We start from the raw sequence: 16740 nt of genomic DNA on the forward strand, positions 1-16740 counted from the left end.
GGCAACCTTCCAATTACAAGGCGAACAGAACACAGCTGCCCCAAATTAACAGTATAAATAATGACCAAAATCAGTAGTTATGTGCAAGCTCTGAATGACAAAATGTAAACCAAAAAAAGCACTTTATTATTTATTCTAGTTACTTTTTGATTTGGGTACAAAAACATGAATTCTAGTATATACGAATCTCTCTTCTGACCATTTAACACTGTGTGCTCTGTGATGAAATGATCATTTGTGAGTTTTGTGAGGAGGATCATCAGTAGTGATCCAATCTGAGTCTGCAACTAAGATCAAACGGGTTTTAAGTCTGTTTGATCTTAAGTTAAGGCCGAGTGTCAGGTGACGAGCAAGACCAGGAGCATAATTATTCACTGATCTTTTATCGTTGGCTGCAATAAGGAATTGACAGGTTTAATCACTTTATATGCTAATGGGGTCACAGCTCTTAATGCTCCTGTCTACCTATAAGATCCAAATGACTTTGTATGTTTTTGAGCAAACCCAACACATTGATGCAGGAGTAAAGGGATGCAGCAGTGATTAGAAGTAGCAGCAACTCTGAGAATAGCACAGAGGCGCTGTGAGATCAGCCATCATTTTCATTTTTCTGGGCCTGTTCACAGAACTTTCTGATCTCACCTTGTACACAAAAAAACATAAAACAAATAAAGAATGAGTCCGACGTTTCCACAAAACACAGGAAGCTCTGCTGACCCGTACTGCACTTTTTTTATTGACACAAGAAAAAAGATGACCACAGTGAGCCAGACTTTACAGTGATTGTCTTGCAGTAACAGCAAATTTCTTCTACACAGTGCTGGAGAAATTTGGAAGCACGATGAATTTGACCTCTGACCTTTTCAGGCTGACTTTACACTGACACAACTGTTTAAAACAAAAGCTGTAACAACCCTGCTGTTCATCAGAAGAACAGAATCTCTTAAAAGTCATCTTTAAGATCCAAATGGCTTTGAGCATTTTTCCCAGAAGGCCTCAGTGGTCAAGGATCCGCAGATTTCCTGAAACAATCTTGTTCTCCAGCATGGCTCCAGCAGGAATATCTATCCGGTCACCATGATTGGCTATGATGATGACAGTACCCTGATGAATAAAACGATTAACGAGTGAAAAACTGACAGAAATGTCACGTATTCTTGCAACCTTTGTTCGAAATCAAAGGTTATTGTTAAAAAATATAGTTGAGTAGCCCTGACAGGCTGGTGACCTGTCCAGGGTGTATCCCACCTCCCGCCCCTGTGGCAGCTGGGATAAGCTCCATGAAAACTGTTGAGTCTGGCTAAAAATCTTTAAGCTGGTCTTTCTTTGAGCAAACATGTTAAAAGGTGAACTAAACATTCTGTGTATGCACTACCTATTTGCTCTAAATTTCAATCAATTTGTTCACAATGGTTAGTCAAGTTAGAAAGTGAAGGAGCTGCTCGTTATTCTGTCTAACATGGGACATAAATGAAATGTTTAATCTGGTCTGCATAGCAATAATCCTCAAAATCGGGTGGGGCCGTTTCCCCCCATTTCCTTGGAGAGTCGCAGTGTTTTAAGATTTAACTCTGAGTTTCTTTCCCTGCAAAATACATCTTGAAATGATCTCATTCAAATCAGAAAATAGTTGCAATGGAATTTCTCTTGAGAGTGGCTGAAATAAACAGAGGTATCAAGGAAAGATTTACATTTTATACTGTAAATTCTATCCAAGGACATTTCTGTTGGCAAGTATATTTGTAAATATCTCACGAAGTTCAGTTAAGGTGGAATTCCTTTCTAATTTCTGGAACAGTACTGTAGGCCCGAATAAGGCTCGACGTTAATTCAATTCAGAGAGCTGAAATAATGCTCTGTAGAAGTATTTGATTTAAGCCTGTAGGTGGCGCTGTTCAACTGTGCCTCAGTTATTGGAGCGGTTGCTTACTTTGAGAGAGACGTTCTTCCCGAAGGTGACATCTCCAGACACAGTGAGGTGATCAAGCTCCAACATGTCAGGGATGTTTTCAAACCTTGCCAGAAACTCCTGAACCTGTGGAGCAACAAAGCAAAAAGCAACCAAACCCTGATTTTATTATTTAGGCTCTCTAACATTATAACATAAAACACCTTCAGATGACTGTTCAGACTTATTTAAATAAAACTTCATTTAAACTGAAACATGCTCCTACTTTCTCGCTACGCTGAGCAGCAAGCAGGTCATGATGTTGTAGCTGAAAACATTATCTTTCCATTTCCTGAGAACTGATTTTTTTTTCCTTTAGTTAACTTGTAGTTAGATTTAATTAGAAATATAACGTGATTAAACCTGTCAATTCCTTATTGCACCCAATGATAAAGTACAGAAGCTGAGAGAGGCTTGGATCGAGAGTGGAGATGATGCTTTCTGGGTGGCAGCTGACCTTTGTGAAGGAGCTGCCCAGTTTGACATGAGGCGTGGTTGGGAACTCTCTCTTCTTGCTCATGGTGAGAGAGCCGGCGTCCAGGGTGTACAGATTGGACATCACCAGCAGCAGGTCAGATGATGTCTTCACGGGCAGGAAGCGGCTACGGGGTACGTTCACACCCATGGCATTGTTAAAGCTTTTGATGGCAGCACCCACAGCTGTCTCTAGCTGGATGACATTCAGCCCACCATCCAGGGTCTACAGAGAGATGGAGCGCTTCAGTCAATAGGAGGAAAAACAGTTCCAACAGGCTCATAATCAAATTTGTTCATTCCACTCCTTATCGTCCACTCATCTTAGTGTGGTACTAATACACTTAGTACCCCACTAAGATGAGTGGACGATAAGGAGTGGAATGAACAAATTTTTTGAACTCAGGACTTTACACAAGTCCTGAGTTCAAAAATAGCTTTCAAAATAAACCAAATCTATTGACAAAATGTGCAGAAAAAACTGCTCTGAGCTAATGTCAAAAATATCTATTGTGTAAGATAAGGCCGGGGATGTATGATAACACCAATTTGTATCCTAAGACGACATATTAACAGTATTCGTCTGATAAAGCCTCTTGAGAAAATGGAAGCAGGGTTAAAAAGAAAAAGTAAAAGACAAGCAGCACACACCCAAAACATTTTAATACTGCCCCCAAAACTTTTCACAGCCTCATTACTTGAAGTACCTTTAAAATATCGCTTCATATCACAACACCAGAGAACACAAAAGCTCAGGACTGTGATTATGAGGTTTTTAAAGGTCCTTGAGTATTTTGTGGTACTTTGATTCTTAAATATCAGTTTTCTGACATTACAAGTTACAAACTTTGCAGCCTCTAGGAGCAACGTATATGTTCTACATGCAGTTTTGAGTTTGACATCCGACTCTTTTTCCTCCCAACACCAAGCGGCACCTCTTTGTTGGATGGTTGTATTTAAGAAGGATCTGAGAATTGTTGCTTAGTCATGAGCAGGTGTTTTTTTAAGTTATCCATGAAAAGGGAATCACAGTGTCACTCATGTCAGGCACACTGGATTCCTTTGGCTGAGGTTAGTGGTAATGTTTTTGCAGTGGTAGCTCCTACAAACAAGTCTAACAGCATAATGTTAAACAAAAAGATTTCCGCAGGATTACCTTTGGATTGACGATGATCTCCAGGTCCATGGAGTTCTTCTCTTGCAACCTCTTGATGGCAGGCAGAGAGATCCACAAATTGTTGGTGTTGAAGATCTTGAACTTGGTAACAGACTTAAATTCGTCAACATGGGCCTTGGGGACCTGTGCGATCTCCAGCAGCCTCAGACGATCCTCATACTGGATCAGAGTACCACCCTGGACAGAAGGGAAACAGGCTGCACAGGCCGAGCCACACTTTGTTCAGCCGGGGCCAGATCGCCATGAGGGAGATACTAAACATACCTTGACGTCGGCTCTGGTCTTGTCTGTGACCTCCATGATGAACTCGCAGCGTTTGTCGGCCGGCTGGCTCATCAGATGGTTGAGGATGAACAGGTCAACTGTGGCTCCCAGGTTGTCGATGTTGGAAACAAAGATGTACTCTTTCCCTTCAGCAATGAGTTTGTCCAGGAGCCCGGAGTTTTGGAAGCTGGCATAGATGTCTCCGTGCCCTGGTGGGTACCAGGCCTCAGCATTTTCGCCACTGGTGCCCATGCTCTTAGCAATTGGCAGGAGGGACTCCTTGTTGATCCTCGGATACCTATTAAGAAAATAAAGAGTCCGTCATTTAGACTATAAAGAACTGAAGAGCTCTCTATTCCAAGAGAAGTGAAGGAAAATCAGATGGTGGACAAAACAAATTTACCCTCAAAGCAACTTTGACACTTTTATTTTTGGACAGCAGATGTAAACGATGGCCCTTATTTACCAACAGTTTCTACACACAAATCTGTGCGCACAAATGTTTAATGCTCAAATCACTGACTTATAAATTATATTTTTCTATATTTTGTGCACTTTTGTACTTGTCTGTTTACTACCAAATCAGAGAAGACAGCATAGCTCGATATGTCTTCAGAATCTTGAATCTGGAAATGTTTTTTTAACATCATCATAAAAATTAGTAGTGAATGCTGATGCATACATGCCTGTTCTTCTTTATAGTTCATGTAGTGTACTTCAAATCAAAAGACATTTCAAGTCTTCTAAAAACTTGCTTTTCTTATTTTTCCTTATAGTCGTTGTCCTAAAGCCTAATCCGACTGTTTCGCTCTGGAGTCAAATCACTGGATTCTACTTTTTGATGAGTCCTCTGTGTTTGTTCTCATGAAGTTTTCTTTTCAGTGCAGACCTGAATATTAACATCAGGTCTGATGGACAGTGATCTGGTCTTTACTTGTCTGGATGTTCTGAATGGATCCAGCATTGTCTTCCTTCCAGGTTTTGTTTTTTTAAGAACACACCAAAGATTATTTGTCCACTGCTAACGCTCCAGGTTTCCTTTTAATGGACTTGTTGTAGTTTTACTGCTTACCACTTTAACAATGACATATGTACAGTGGGGCAAAAAAGTATTTAGTCAGCCACCGATTGTGCAAGTTCCCCCACTTAAAATGATGACAGAGGTCAGTAATTTGCACCAGAGGTACACTTCAACTGTGAGAGACAGAATGTGAAAAAAAAATCCATGAATCCACATGGTAGGATTTGTAAAGAATTTATTCGTAAATCAGGGTGGAAAATAAGTATTTGGTCAATAACAAAAATACAACTCAATACTTTGTAACATAACCTTTGTTGGCAATAACAGAGGTCAAACGTTTACTATAGGTCTTTACCAGGTTTGCACACACAGTAGCTGGTATTTTGGCCCATTCCTCCATGCAGATCTTCTCGAGAGCAGTGATGTTTTGGGGCTGTCGCCGAGCAACACGGACTTTCAACTCCCGCCACAGATTTTCTATGGGGTTGAGGTCTGGAGACTGGCTAGGCCACTCCAGGACTTTCAAATGCTTCTTACGGAGCCACTCCTTTGTTGCCCGGGCGGTGTGTTTTGGATCATTGTCATGTTGGAAGACCCAGCCTCGTTTCATCTTCAAAGTTCTCACTGATGGAAGGAGGTTTTGGCTCAAAATCTCACGATACATGGCCCCATTCATTCTGTCCTTAACACGGATCAGTCGTCCTGTCCCCTTGGCAGAAAAACAGCCCCATAGCATGATGTTTCCACCCCCATGCTTCACAGTAGGTATGGTGTTCTTGGGATGCAACTCAGTATTCTTCTTCCTCCAAACACGACGAGTTGAGTTTATACCAAAAAGTTCTACTTTGGTTTCATCTGACCACATGACATTCTCCCAATCCTCTGCTGTATCATCCATGTGCTCTCTGGCAAACTTCAGACGGGCCTGGACATGCACTGGCTTCAGCAGCGGAACACGTCTGGCACTGCGGGATTTGATTCCCTGCCGTTGTAGTGTGTTACTGATGGTGACCTTTGTTACTTTGGTCCCAGCTCTCTGCAGGTCATTCACCAGGTCCCCCCGTGTGGTTCTGGGATCTTTGCTCACCGTTCTCATGATCATTTTGACCCCACGGGATGAGATCTTGCGTGGAGCCCCAGATCGAGGGAGATTATCAGTGGTCTTGTATGTCTTCCATTTTCTGATGATTGCTCCCACAGTTGATTTTTTCACACCAAGCTGCTTGCCTATTGTAGATTCACTCTTCCCAGTCTGGTGCAGGTCTACAATACTTTTCCTGGTGTCCTTCGAAAGCTCTTTGGTCTTGGCCATGGCGGAGTTTGGAGTCTGACTGTTTGAGGCTGTGGACAGGTGTCTTTTATACAGATATTGAGTTCAAACAGGTGCCATTCATACAGGTAACAAGTGGGGGACAGAAAAGCTTCTTACAGAAGACGTTACAGGTCTGTGAGAGCCAGAGATTTTCCTTGTTTGAGGTGACCAAATACTTATTTTCCACCCTGATTTACGAATAAATTCTTTACAAATCCTACCATGTGGATTCATGGATTTTTTTTCACATTCTGTCTCTCACAGTTGAAGTGTACCTCTGGTGCAAATTACTGACCTCTGTCATCATTTTAAGTGGAGGAACTTGCACAATCGGTGGCTGACTAAATACTTTTTTGCCCCACTGTAACTTCCATCTGTCTCTGTTTCCATCCACCCAAAAAATAATGAACCATTTCTTTAATCACCTCTGGCTTTTTACACTTATTTCATACTTAACAGATTTTGTTCACAGACTCTCCGTATGTGTGTGTGTGTGCGCACTGCACCTGCTCTGATTGAAAGTGTGGATTTTGACTTGGTGGTGTTTGTATTTCTGCAGGATCTTCTTTGTATCCTCGTCGGTGTTGAAGGAGTTCATGAGTACAAGCGGCACGTCAGCATTAAAGGTTTTGTTTAGATGCTGAAAACACACAATCATTTAGCACCATGTTAGAACAACAATTGCCTCAAGGTAGTTCACCAGAGGCAAAAACATGACCCTGGACTCATCCTGATCATCAGAGGTTAAGATGTGCAGTGTTTTTCTGCATTCTTACCTCAATTTGTTTCACTGTCAAGTCCAAGAAGGTGTTCTCATTGCGGACACTGATCAGACTCTTTGGGCCCTTGCAGCCCATGCTGGTTCCTAGACCGCCATTCAGTTTGACCACAGCAAGTTTGTTGAGACTGACAGCGATGTTGTCGGGTAGTCCCCTCGCCTTGATCCTGTCATAGGGCTGGATCTGAGCAAAATCCCACAAATGAGTAAGATGGGAGTTAAAAGTCTACGAAGAGTAGAGCTTTTTTTTAATACTGTAAAACAAAACAGTGAAGAGGCTCAAGTTAAGGTCAAGGTGAGATTGAACAAACAGTTCAGTTTGTTTTACATGTAAGTCATCAGGATGTTATGCAACAATACAACCAGGCTTTAGTCTGATAAGCACAGACAGCAATTCTCAATTCTTTATTTATTTGTCACATGTAGTTATAGCTGGTACAACATACAGTGAAATGTTTTTCCTGGCTAAAAAAGTACTCCCCCCGACTGTGCAGACATGCTAAAAAGGATTTTACATAAACTAAAAAAAAAGGGGGGGGGGGGGGAAGAAACAAAAGTAAAAAAGTAAAAAATAATATAAAAAACAATGTAAAAGTCCATATGTTTGTGCTTATAAGTATATATCCATGACGTGCAGGATATTGTACTGTAATAATTTAAATGAAAAAACTATAAAAATATACATTATTTACATAGTACAGATATATATAATAAGGTACGGATAAGGTTCAGCAAACAGCTCTGCAAGTTACACAGTGAAACCCATCAGTGCTAGATTTGTTTGTTCACTACAAAGCTGCTATGTCACCACCAGAAATGAGGAGTAACGCATGAAAAGTAGTGCATTACTGTAATCTGATTACTTTTCTCAAGTAACGATTAAAGTAAGGGATTACTATTGCAAAAAGTAATTCGATTACTGTACTTTCCCGTATGCACGCTGCGTTACTGCACCGTGATTTTGTTTGTGAGAGTGTCTCATGACAATGACGTACGAGCGTGCGACGTCCGTGGCAACAGACGTGTGCAGATCAACAAGTATGAGTAACATATTATGAGATATATATTATAATATGAGAGAGTATGATCGTGCAGCGCTTAAAGCTCGGAAGTACTGACATTACTTTGAGTTTGATTCTGTAAAAAGTAACAGAAACATTAGCGTCCGCTGTTCACTCTGTGAGGGAAGAAAACTTCTTTCTACAAAAAGTAAAGTTCAAATTGAGCGAGCACCCAGCACGCTGCCACGGGAGTGTGAAATCCACAGAGAAACCCCCGGATCCCCCCGCTGACATGGCCACTGCAGCACCGGGCAAACCTCCACCCGCCCCACTCCTGCTAAACAGGTGACAATAGATTTAAGAGCGACAGGACTCGGTGCCGATGAGTTTTTGATTTTATTTATTTTTTGCTGTGTTTTACTTGCATGTATTTGAAAGAGTGTGAACACAAAAAATATTTTATTTTATTTTATATGCTGGAATATGAAGAAAATAGGTTTAACTGTTAAACAAATTTCTTCAAGTCAAACACTGTTGCATATAATTTAATTTTTGCTTGATGCAATGTGCATAAAGTTGAAAGATTAAACCTAAAAAATGTTTTAAAAAAAACTTTTTCATTTGATTCAATTTTATATGATGGATTATGCAGAAAAAATAGAATTGGCCTGAAAGGTCTGTTGCTTTATTACGTATTCAGGTTGTGCATCATGTTTTTAAAAAGTAACTAAGCAATAAAGTAACGAATTACTTTTGAAAATAAGTAATCAGTAAAGTAACAGGATTCCTTTCTTGGAGAAGTAATCAGTAACTAATTACTATTTTAAAGTAACTTGACCAACACTGCTGACCACTGCAGACTGGGAGCTAGTTGTCCAGCTGTCACAATTTGCCCCTCTTTAAACTTTCTCAAATCCTCACGCTTGCCCATTTTTCCTGCTTCGACCAGATCAACTTTGGGGACACAATTTTCACTTGTTCCCCAATATATCAAATCCATGTTAGGAATATCTGCTTGCAGATATTACACAGAACCAAGAGTAATAAAAGACTGTCTGAAACTGTGATAGCAGCAGTCTGGCGCTCACAGGTATTACCTCATTATTTGAAACATTGACCATGTTTGTAACAGCATATATATCCATTACAGATAATAAGGAAAAACATAACACTTCCACATTCGTGATATAATGTTAATGTATATTTTTATAGAGAGATGTTTCTGTGGTACAAATGTCTACAGTAAGACCATTTACTTGAACCCTTTTTATATTCAGACAAACATGCATACCCAGATACAAATATATGTGTAGCTGGGTATTAGAACATGGACAAGTAAACTAAATGTGTATATATGTATATTCATATCATTTCTAGTAAGAATTAAATAAAAAAATGTGTAGGGAAACCAATTTGAATCTCTGTGGTGTTTTTTAGCTTCCAAATGGTGCATGCCGAATAAAGCCTGCTGGGTCTATACTGGGTGAAGCTGTAGTCTACAGTTATGGGCAGGAGGAGTTTTCTATTTTAAGGTTTTACTTGGATATTTGTGGCTCCATTATTAAACAGTAACTTTTTCCAAAACAGATAACCTCCCGTAACTGGAATGAACAGAGTTACTTTTGGAAGTGCAGTCTTCTGACTTTTCAAACCTCATGACACAGTGTGACACACAGAAAGGACACATGTATTTATGGTCACACTACACACCATATCAAAGCTGGATTTCTGCCCGTGCTTCTATAAACAGCTATCCAACAACAGAGCAACTGTTAAATATATAGCAAGTCACACTGTAACAAACACTGGGACATCTTGTATTGCTTTTCTCTTCATGCTTTGTGACGTTCTGAGGTTTTTAAAGATCTACTGGAATGGTGTGAGCTTGGAGGCCGACCAAAGACGGTCAGCTGCAGGTGATCAGCTATAGAGGAATCTATGACCTTTGCTCTATGACCTCAGTAAAGTCTTGCCTCACATGTTTGTGGATGTATTGGAGAGCAAATTGGGTTTAGTGTCTTGCTCAAGGATATTTGGCATGCAGACTGCAGCAGCCGGGAACTGACCAACAAACCTTGTGATTAATAGAGAACCTGCTCTGCCTGTTGAGCTACAGGAGGCCAAAGCTTGAGAAAACAAGTGGACAGCTCCACGGCCACCAGTGATTTTGGTTTTTAACAGCAAAAATGAATTATATCCATTATTCCTGTAATATTCCTTTGAGATATCCACAGCTCATCATGACTGTAAATATATTAGTGTTTGTTTCAACTCTGGAAAATATTCAGTCGAAGACTGAAATAAACTGACACATGAAAATGTGAGGGTGGTTTCATGGACAATGTCAAAAACTGTGTAAATAAAGGATTTAAAACCTCCATCACATTGTCTTGATGCATGCTCAATCACCAAGGTATGGAAATCCCACAAAGTCGATGCTGTACATATAAAGGCGAGTGTTACGCATGTCTTGCACCAGTAAACTTAGAACGCAGTGTCTCATTTTCTCTGAACCACGCTCATGACGACAGCGGTGGTTTGAGGCACAGGGTGATTAAGGTCAGAAGGGGAGTGCGAGTGGAAGATGTGCGGGTGCTCCGCACGACACTCTGAAATGCTCCAGCAGTCAGGCTAATCTTAGTCCTAACCTTCACTTGGCTGATATTTTTGGGAACACCGTAGGCAGGAACTGAACATGTGTGTGAAATGTCACCATGCTGACAAACAGTTGGCTTTGGCCTGAGCGTTCACTATCCTCAGATCTGGTTGCAGTAGCTTGTTTTTGAAGTATGACACCCGTCGCCACAGTGGTGTAGGAGAGTCAGGAGAGTGCATGTTAACCTTAGCATAAAGACTGGAGTTAGGTAAGTGCGCGCTAGCCTCACTGTTACAAGTTAATAAGTAAACATTGTACTCTAATAATACGATTACTCATCTTTAAAATGTTCATTTTTGAATTCACCTTTCTAAAACGTTGCCTGTTGATTTCTTTGAACTTTTAATACAATTCATCTGAAGGATAAATAAACACGTGAAAGAAATTGGTGTTTGGAATAAAGCACAGTGTAGATGGTGTTTGCAGCCATGAAGCCCATCACCACACTGGCTGCAAACTCTTGGGACAGGACATCTCTACATGAATTGAATTGAATTAATGATTAAGCTGAACTATGCAGTAAGTGAGTTTGCTTTTTAGGGGCATATAAAAGTCTTAAAAAATGTTTAATTCTTAATTTAAAAGCTTCAGAAGGTCTTTTCAAAGACTGTTCAGGGTTGGAGTTGATCTAAGAGTGGATGCTGCTCCTGCACATACTGTATAACATGTATACAGCTTTAAGATATAAACTGAAGCAGTTAGAAAATATTTGGAAAAATACATTTGCTCATCTGTAGATTATGTAATTATTCCCTTACAATTTAAGCAGCTGTGGATTGTTAGCAGGTCCCAACTGTGAGGTTTTTCTTACATATTTCTGTTGCCCTCAGATGGGTTATATTCTAGCTTACTTTTATTTAGCTTACTTCTAGAATAATTTATTAATCCCTGAGGAAATTATGTGGTCGCAGTTATTCCAAGACAGTAAGAACTGTAACCAACTAAACTACAAGTGCAGATGATGCGCAGAGAGTGAGGGTGTGCAACTATCACACTGCGTACTTGCGCTTTAGATGGAACATTTAAAGCACATATGAGCACCAGCACAGAGCACTGCAATGTCAAAACTCAAGCCGTGTTAACCAGAAACATTATCTTGTGCTCACCAACTCCTCCGGTGGCCGGCTGATCTTGGCCCAGTCCACTGAAGGCCCTTTGACTTGCAGGAATCTGTGGAAGAGCTTCTTGAAACCATCAAAATCTTTTCTGGAGATCTGAAACAAAAGAAGTCAAATATCAAAACTCACTGATTAGGAATCTATGTTTAACGTCTATATGTTGCATTTATCTAGAGTGATTTTTCACTGGCTTTCAAACTACCCTTCCTACATTAAATAAATCAATACAAAATAAGCTTTATTAGAAACAGTCAGTCAGTCGGACGCCAGAAAGGTTGGCTATACATCAATAAAAGCTTCAAACTAAAAACACAAAGGTGATTTTATTTACAAACATTTTGTTTTTGTCAGCTAATCATATTAAAGCTCTAATCTGCAGGTTGGTTTACATGTCTACCCTGGTTTCTTAAAGTGCACCCCTAATAATATTTTATGTAGCCCACAAGCATAACAAGGACAAAGTGGACTTCATTCACAGTGCATACTGTGGTATATTAGTGCAGAACAAGACCAAAGGGATGTCTTTAGAATTTCAACTTCTTATGTGATCATAGCAGATGAAACCTTCATAACTTGGATGAAGACAGCTGGTTTCAAGAGGTGAAATGGCTTTAAACCAGCACAAAAACATAATCGACCACGAACAACCACCTCATTAAAAGACAAACTGAAAACATTTCACACAAGCGCAGTGTCCCTGGACTTTGAGACCTCACACACAAACACAAAGTTCATCTGTGAAAACAGGTTAGACGTGTCTAAAGTTGCTTTTTCACTTACTCATATATGCTTGCTTCATAAATTAGCACCATAACAGGTTTATAAGCTATCAATTAATGTTGTAGCATGTTAAAAGAAAAGGAGCAGCATTGTCTTCGTTCATCCTTCAGAGTGACAGCTACACCACATTAAAATCTTCATAATGTCTGAGGCCGATTACTGAAGCAGGTATGAATCATTTACAGGACCTCTGGGTTGTTCACCTCAGGTTCCCCCGTCAGGCCAAATTTCTGCCAACAAAATCTACGTGCTCAGATGAATGTAATGGACTCTCTGTACGCAATAATGTACAAACATTTGTTCTACATATATAACAGATCAATGAGTCCATGGCATCTGTCACCTCGTGTGTCTCCCAAAAACTACAAGAATGTAACAGAAAATTACAAATTTAACAAAAGTAGCGAATCAGATGCTGTCTTATGCTACAGTGCAAACACCGCATCCTTCAAGAACCACATCGCTTCAGAGCTAAATCTGACAAAATGAAAATTACTAGTAAAAACCAAACAGTTAATGGCAAAAAAGCTGATGGCGCTTTGTGTCATTACAACCTACGCACCAACTCTGTGACGACCCTGTGATAGAAACTTTGTTTTAATTTAACAAAACCATAAGAAAGAAGATGACAAAAGCTCGAAGGATGAGAAGAACAAACACAAAAAAAACGTACACATGGCCAGTCGCCAGTCTGCGTGCAGTAAAAGTAATGGGTATGTGTTACCTTATTTGACATATGCATGTTTTCTCTCACATATTAACTACAATTAGGTAAATGAAACCTCAATTAACAAAACTGTAGAGGGAAAAATAGTATTAAATTACAAAAAAGCTTTTCTGGGGCTGCACGAGATAATCCTATGCAGAAAAATCCCACGTTTACTCCTGTCCTGTGATGTTTGAGAGGATTTTTCAGAGTTTCAGAGCATTTGTGGGGATGTTTGGAGGGAGCAGCAGAGCCAAAGGCGTTCCCACCTCTGCTTCAGCTTTGTTGGTTGTGGTGAGCAGAGCCTCCAGCTCGCGGTGCATCGAATCCTCATGTTGCTGACGGAGCTTCTCCTCAAACTCTGTCATTGCTCTCCGAGTCAGATCTGTAAGCATACGCATGGGTCGTCTTCATTTAATTTAACTGTAGATGTGTTGCTCAAAGATTAAATACACAGGCTGTTACTGGTTTCCAAATATATTTTAGAAAAAGAGCCACAGTTAAAGGAACAATTATAATCTGTGAATTGGAATTTATTCTTTACTGCATTCTTAGGTGCCAGCTGCAACTTTGAATATATTTTAATATTCATTTAGCTAATTTCTCTGTCCTTTTATTTCTCTGTCAGCTACATAAATTATAAGTGCTTTAAAAAAAAAAACCTTTAAAGCTCAGGTTTGACAGGAATTGTAATTCTGGAATTAAACGCTTGTACTTTATCCTTAATACATCAAATATTAGGTCACACATTAAGCTTGGGAACAAATAATTACATACGGAATTACATAAGAAAAAAAAGTTAGTGCAACACAAACCAGTCAGCAGAAGCTCACTTTTAAAACAGTACGAGGTGCTTTTATGTCAGTGTTTGTGTCAATACTAAAGTCTGACTTTCAGGATGTCTGAGGACGTGCTGGAGTCTTCAAGTCGCTTTTTTACCCCTCGGGTAATCTTGGTGACTGAGAGTTTAAGGAAAAACTAGAAAATCTATTGACACTAACAACACGAATGTCTGAGGGAACAGACTTGCACTCAGAAAGTCCATCCTGTCAACCAAGATGCAAACTTACCATCTACAGTCAGAGTCATTTTAACAGTGGGGGCGAGCTCAGCAGAAACGAAGCAGCTGGCAGCTTTTGGTGGCAGGTATGTCAGCTCACAGTGAACAATGGTCCCAAAGAAAAGCAGAGTGAGCAGCTGTCAGAGAACAACACACATACTCCTCATCCTCAGCTCAGAGGAAGCTCACAGAGCCGCTGCTCTGACCCCAAGCTTAATTCAAGGCCTGCCCCCAACCCCACACACCAATCACAAGCTGCCAGGGGGTTTGTCACAAGGCGCTGTGTACCGTTGAAACATTCAGTTAATCAGTTCTTTAAGAAACAGAATACAGATTGGCTTTTTATGTCCTGCGTTACAGTAAAAATCTGATTTCTAGATTTCAGATTTTTTTTTAGTGTCAACTTTATATTAAAAAATAAAAACTATCCAAAGGCCTTAAAGCTTGAGGTAGACCTGGCTGACAAGCCAAGGTCAGGATTGCTCATACTATAACAACTTCCTCAGTCACAGAGTAGGTCCACCCTAAAACTGTTTGTTCGTCTATTTTACCTTCTGCAGTTGCCCACAGTTGGGGGTTGCCCACTCATGTCTTCACATCTACCTCCTGAGGATTCCCACCCCATCATTCTACTTTGACGAGTCTCTCAAGCTTCTGTAGATTTGATGGCCACAGCCTTTCAGTGGGATGTGCAGGTCGGTCAATAATATTCACTTTGGACTTTGCCATGTAGTTCTTCACCAGAGATGATGTATGTTATGGGTTGTTGTTTTGAAAGACACAGCGATAACCTAGATCTAATTCTGCTGCTTGAGGTTTCTTTCAAATTTCTTCACGTCCTTTCTTTATGATTCCTTTCACAATACTCCCAACACAGTGTTTCACTGAGAGGATGGTGTTCTTTGGGTTTCTTTTTCTAAACATAAGAGCTTCAGTTTAATGTCATCTGACCAAAGGATGGCCTTCCAGTATGCATAATCTTTCTCCAGGTTGTCCTGAGCTTGAACATATCGCTTGTGCAGAAGTGGAGTTTTTCTTGGTGTGTAAAAGGTTCTGGTATTGACCTTCTTTAAGACTACAATTTCTGACAGGGAAGTCAGTCATTGCTGTCTTCGTAGTGGTTCTGGAGTCTTAAGCCACTTCTCTCACTAGTTTTCTTTTCAGCATGTTTGAAATCATCCACTTTTCATCTCTGTCAGGCTTTTTCTATACGGTGTACAGAAAAAGTCTAAAATGTTTTTTTAGCATGTTTTTTCAAGTGACAAACCCTTGCTTAAGTTTTTATACTGTGTGTAAGTTGGAAGTTATCCTTCACATTAAACTCAATTTTGCTTTGAGCATTACAGAGATGAAGCATTTTCATTGCACAGCTGTACTTCATGCTAGTCCAGTTTTTCAGGGGGCTAATATTGTTGACAATTCTTTTTTGTCGTTATTCTATTTTATTGTGTGCAAACAGAAATAATTTATGCTTCTAAAGAAAACTGGTACGTGTAGAAACGCTATGCTGAAAATAAAATATTAATAAAAAAATCAATTCACCTTTTTAAATGTGAGGTTTTGCTATATTTCTTCCATTCAGATAATCCATTTAGTTGGTTTCCCAAGTTATCAGTGGTTTGTTGCTGAAATCACCTGCAAGCTTTAATGGTGACCTTTACCCTGACCTTTACGCTGCTGTTTAAAGGTCAAAGGTTGAGATTCCACTCCAGCTGGCACAACGTAAAGGCACGTATCATTGCACCACAAAGAAAAAACTGCAACGTTTGCTTAAAATTCACTAAAGCTATCAGCTGCAGATTGTTGTGTCCATTTGGCTGTAGGGTGTGTGAAGACCGTGGTGAAACGTTTCTGTTCAGCGCGCACACACAGGGCAGAAGCAGTTTCGTGTTTGAGCGCTTTTCAATGTTCATTTACGCTTCTCCAAACACTCGTTTTGACCAACGTGCAAAGCAGCCACAGCTCTCACTGAGCTCTTACTCACCTGAACACTGTCAAAGTAACGGAAGGGCCTCAAAACACACCCGAGAACAACACGGACAACTTCAGACGGGGATCGAGTAGGGCTCAGACCGGGGAGTTCATTTTAATTTAAAAACAAATAACATTAAAAGGTGTCAACACGAAAAGTCGTCATCCTGCCTTTAGCTTGTAGCTGACAGCAGCCACAACCAGCTCCGCGCAGCGCGAGCCGGGATGGTAAGTGACGTAACGGTGCGCCCTTTAGTGCCAAGTGGTGATTGGCTAAAAACGCCTGTCAATCGAAGCTGCTGGCCATTAACCCTTCTTCCTTTTTCTACAGATAGATCCACCAAACTGCAAAACTCTACAAAGAAAACCAAGAAAACCCTGTTTACGTCCCCAAGCCCCCAAAATTGTCACATCTAAAACTTTTATGCTGTTTGCTGCAGGTTTTAGCCCCATTTCTTTATATTATTTATTTAT

The 16740-nt window shown here is 40.2% G+C and overlaps 1 protein-coding gene across 2 annotated transcripts; it reads right to left on the reverse strand.

Moving 5' to 3' along the window:
• Positions 1-713: 713 nt before the first annotated feature.
• On the reverse strand, positions 714-16488 carry LOC308396111 (UTP--glucose-1-phosphate uridylyltransferase-like). 2 transcript variants are annotated; one of them, XM_080881203.1, is made up of 10 exons: positions 16280-16488; positions 13505-13620; positions 11738-11845; positions 6973-7158; positions 6703-6836; positions 3864-4161; positions 3579-3776; positions 2406-2648; positions 1931-2035; positions 714-1104 (listed from the first exon to the last, which is right to left on the reverse strand). In XM_080881203.1, exons 2-10 carry the CDS (start codon positions 13601-13603, stop codon positions 997-999), a joined length of 1479 nt encoding a protein of 492 aa, XP_080737329.1. In that variant the 5' UTR covers positions 13604-13620; positions 16280-16488; the 3' UTR covers positions 714-996. The 2 variants fall into 2 exon arrangements, with proteins under 2 accessions (XP_080737329.1, XP_080737328.1); XM_080881202.1 differs by lacking the exon at positions 16280-16488 and adding an exon at positions 14306-14462.
• Between the last annotated feature and the right edge of the window lie 252 nt (positions 16489-16740).

This window comes from Rhamphochromis sp. 'chilingali', assembly GCF_963969265.1.
Source record: "Rhamphochromis sp. 'chilingali' genome assembly, chromosome: 4".
NCBI lineage: Eukaryota > Metazoa > Chordata > Actinopteri > Cichliformes > Cichlidae > Rhamphochromis > Rhamphochromis sp. 'chilingali'.

Excerpts from the sequence above, each read along its gene's own strand:
- LOC308396111 (XM_080881202.1), bottom strand. Across the intron at positions 11,846-13,504 it reads CCAACAAAGCTGAAGCAGAG|ATCTCCAGAAAAGATTTTGA; the intron begins GTGGGAACGCCT and ends CTTTTGTTTCAG. Across the intron at positions 2,649-3,578 it reads AGATCATCGTCAATCCAAAG|ACCCTGGATGGTGGGCTGAA; the intron begins GTAATCCTGCGG and ends ATCTCTCTGTAG.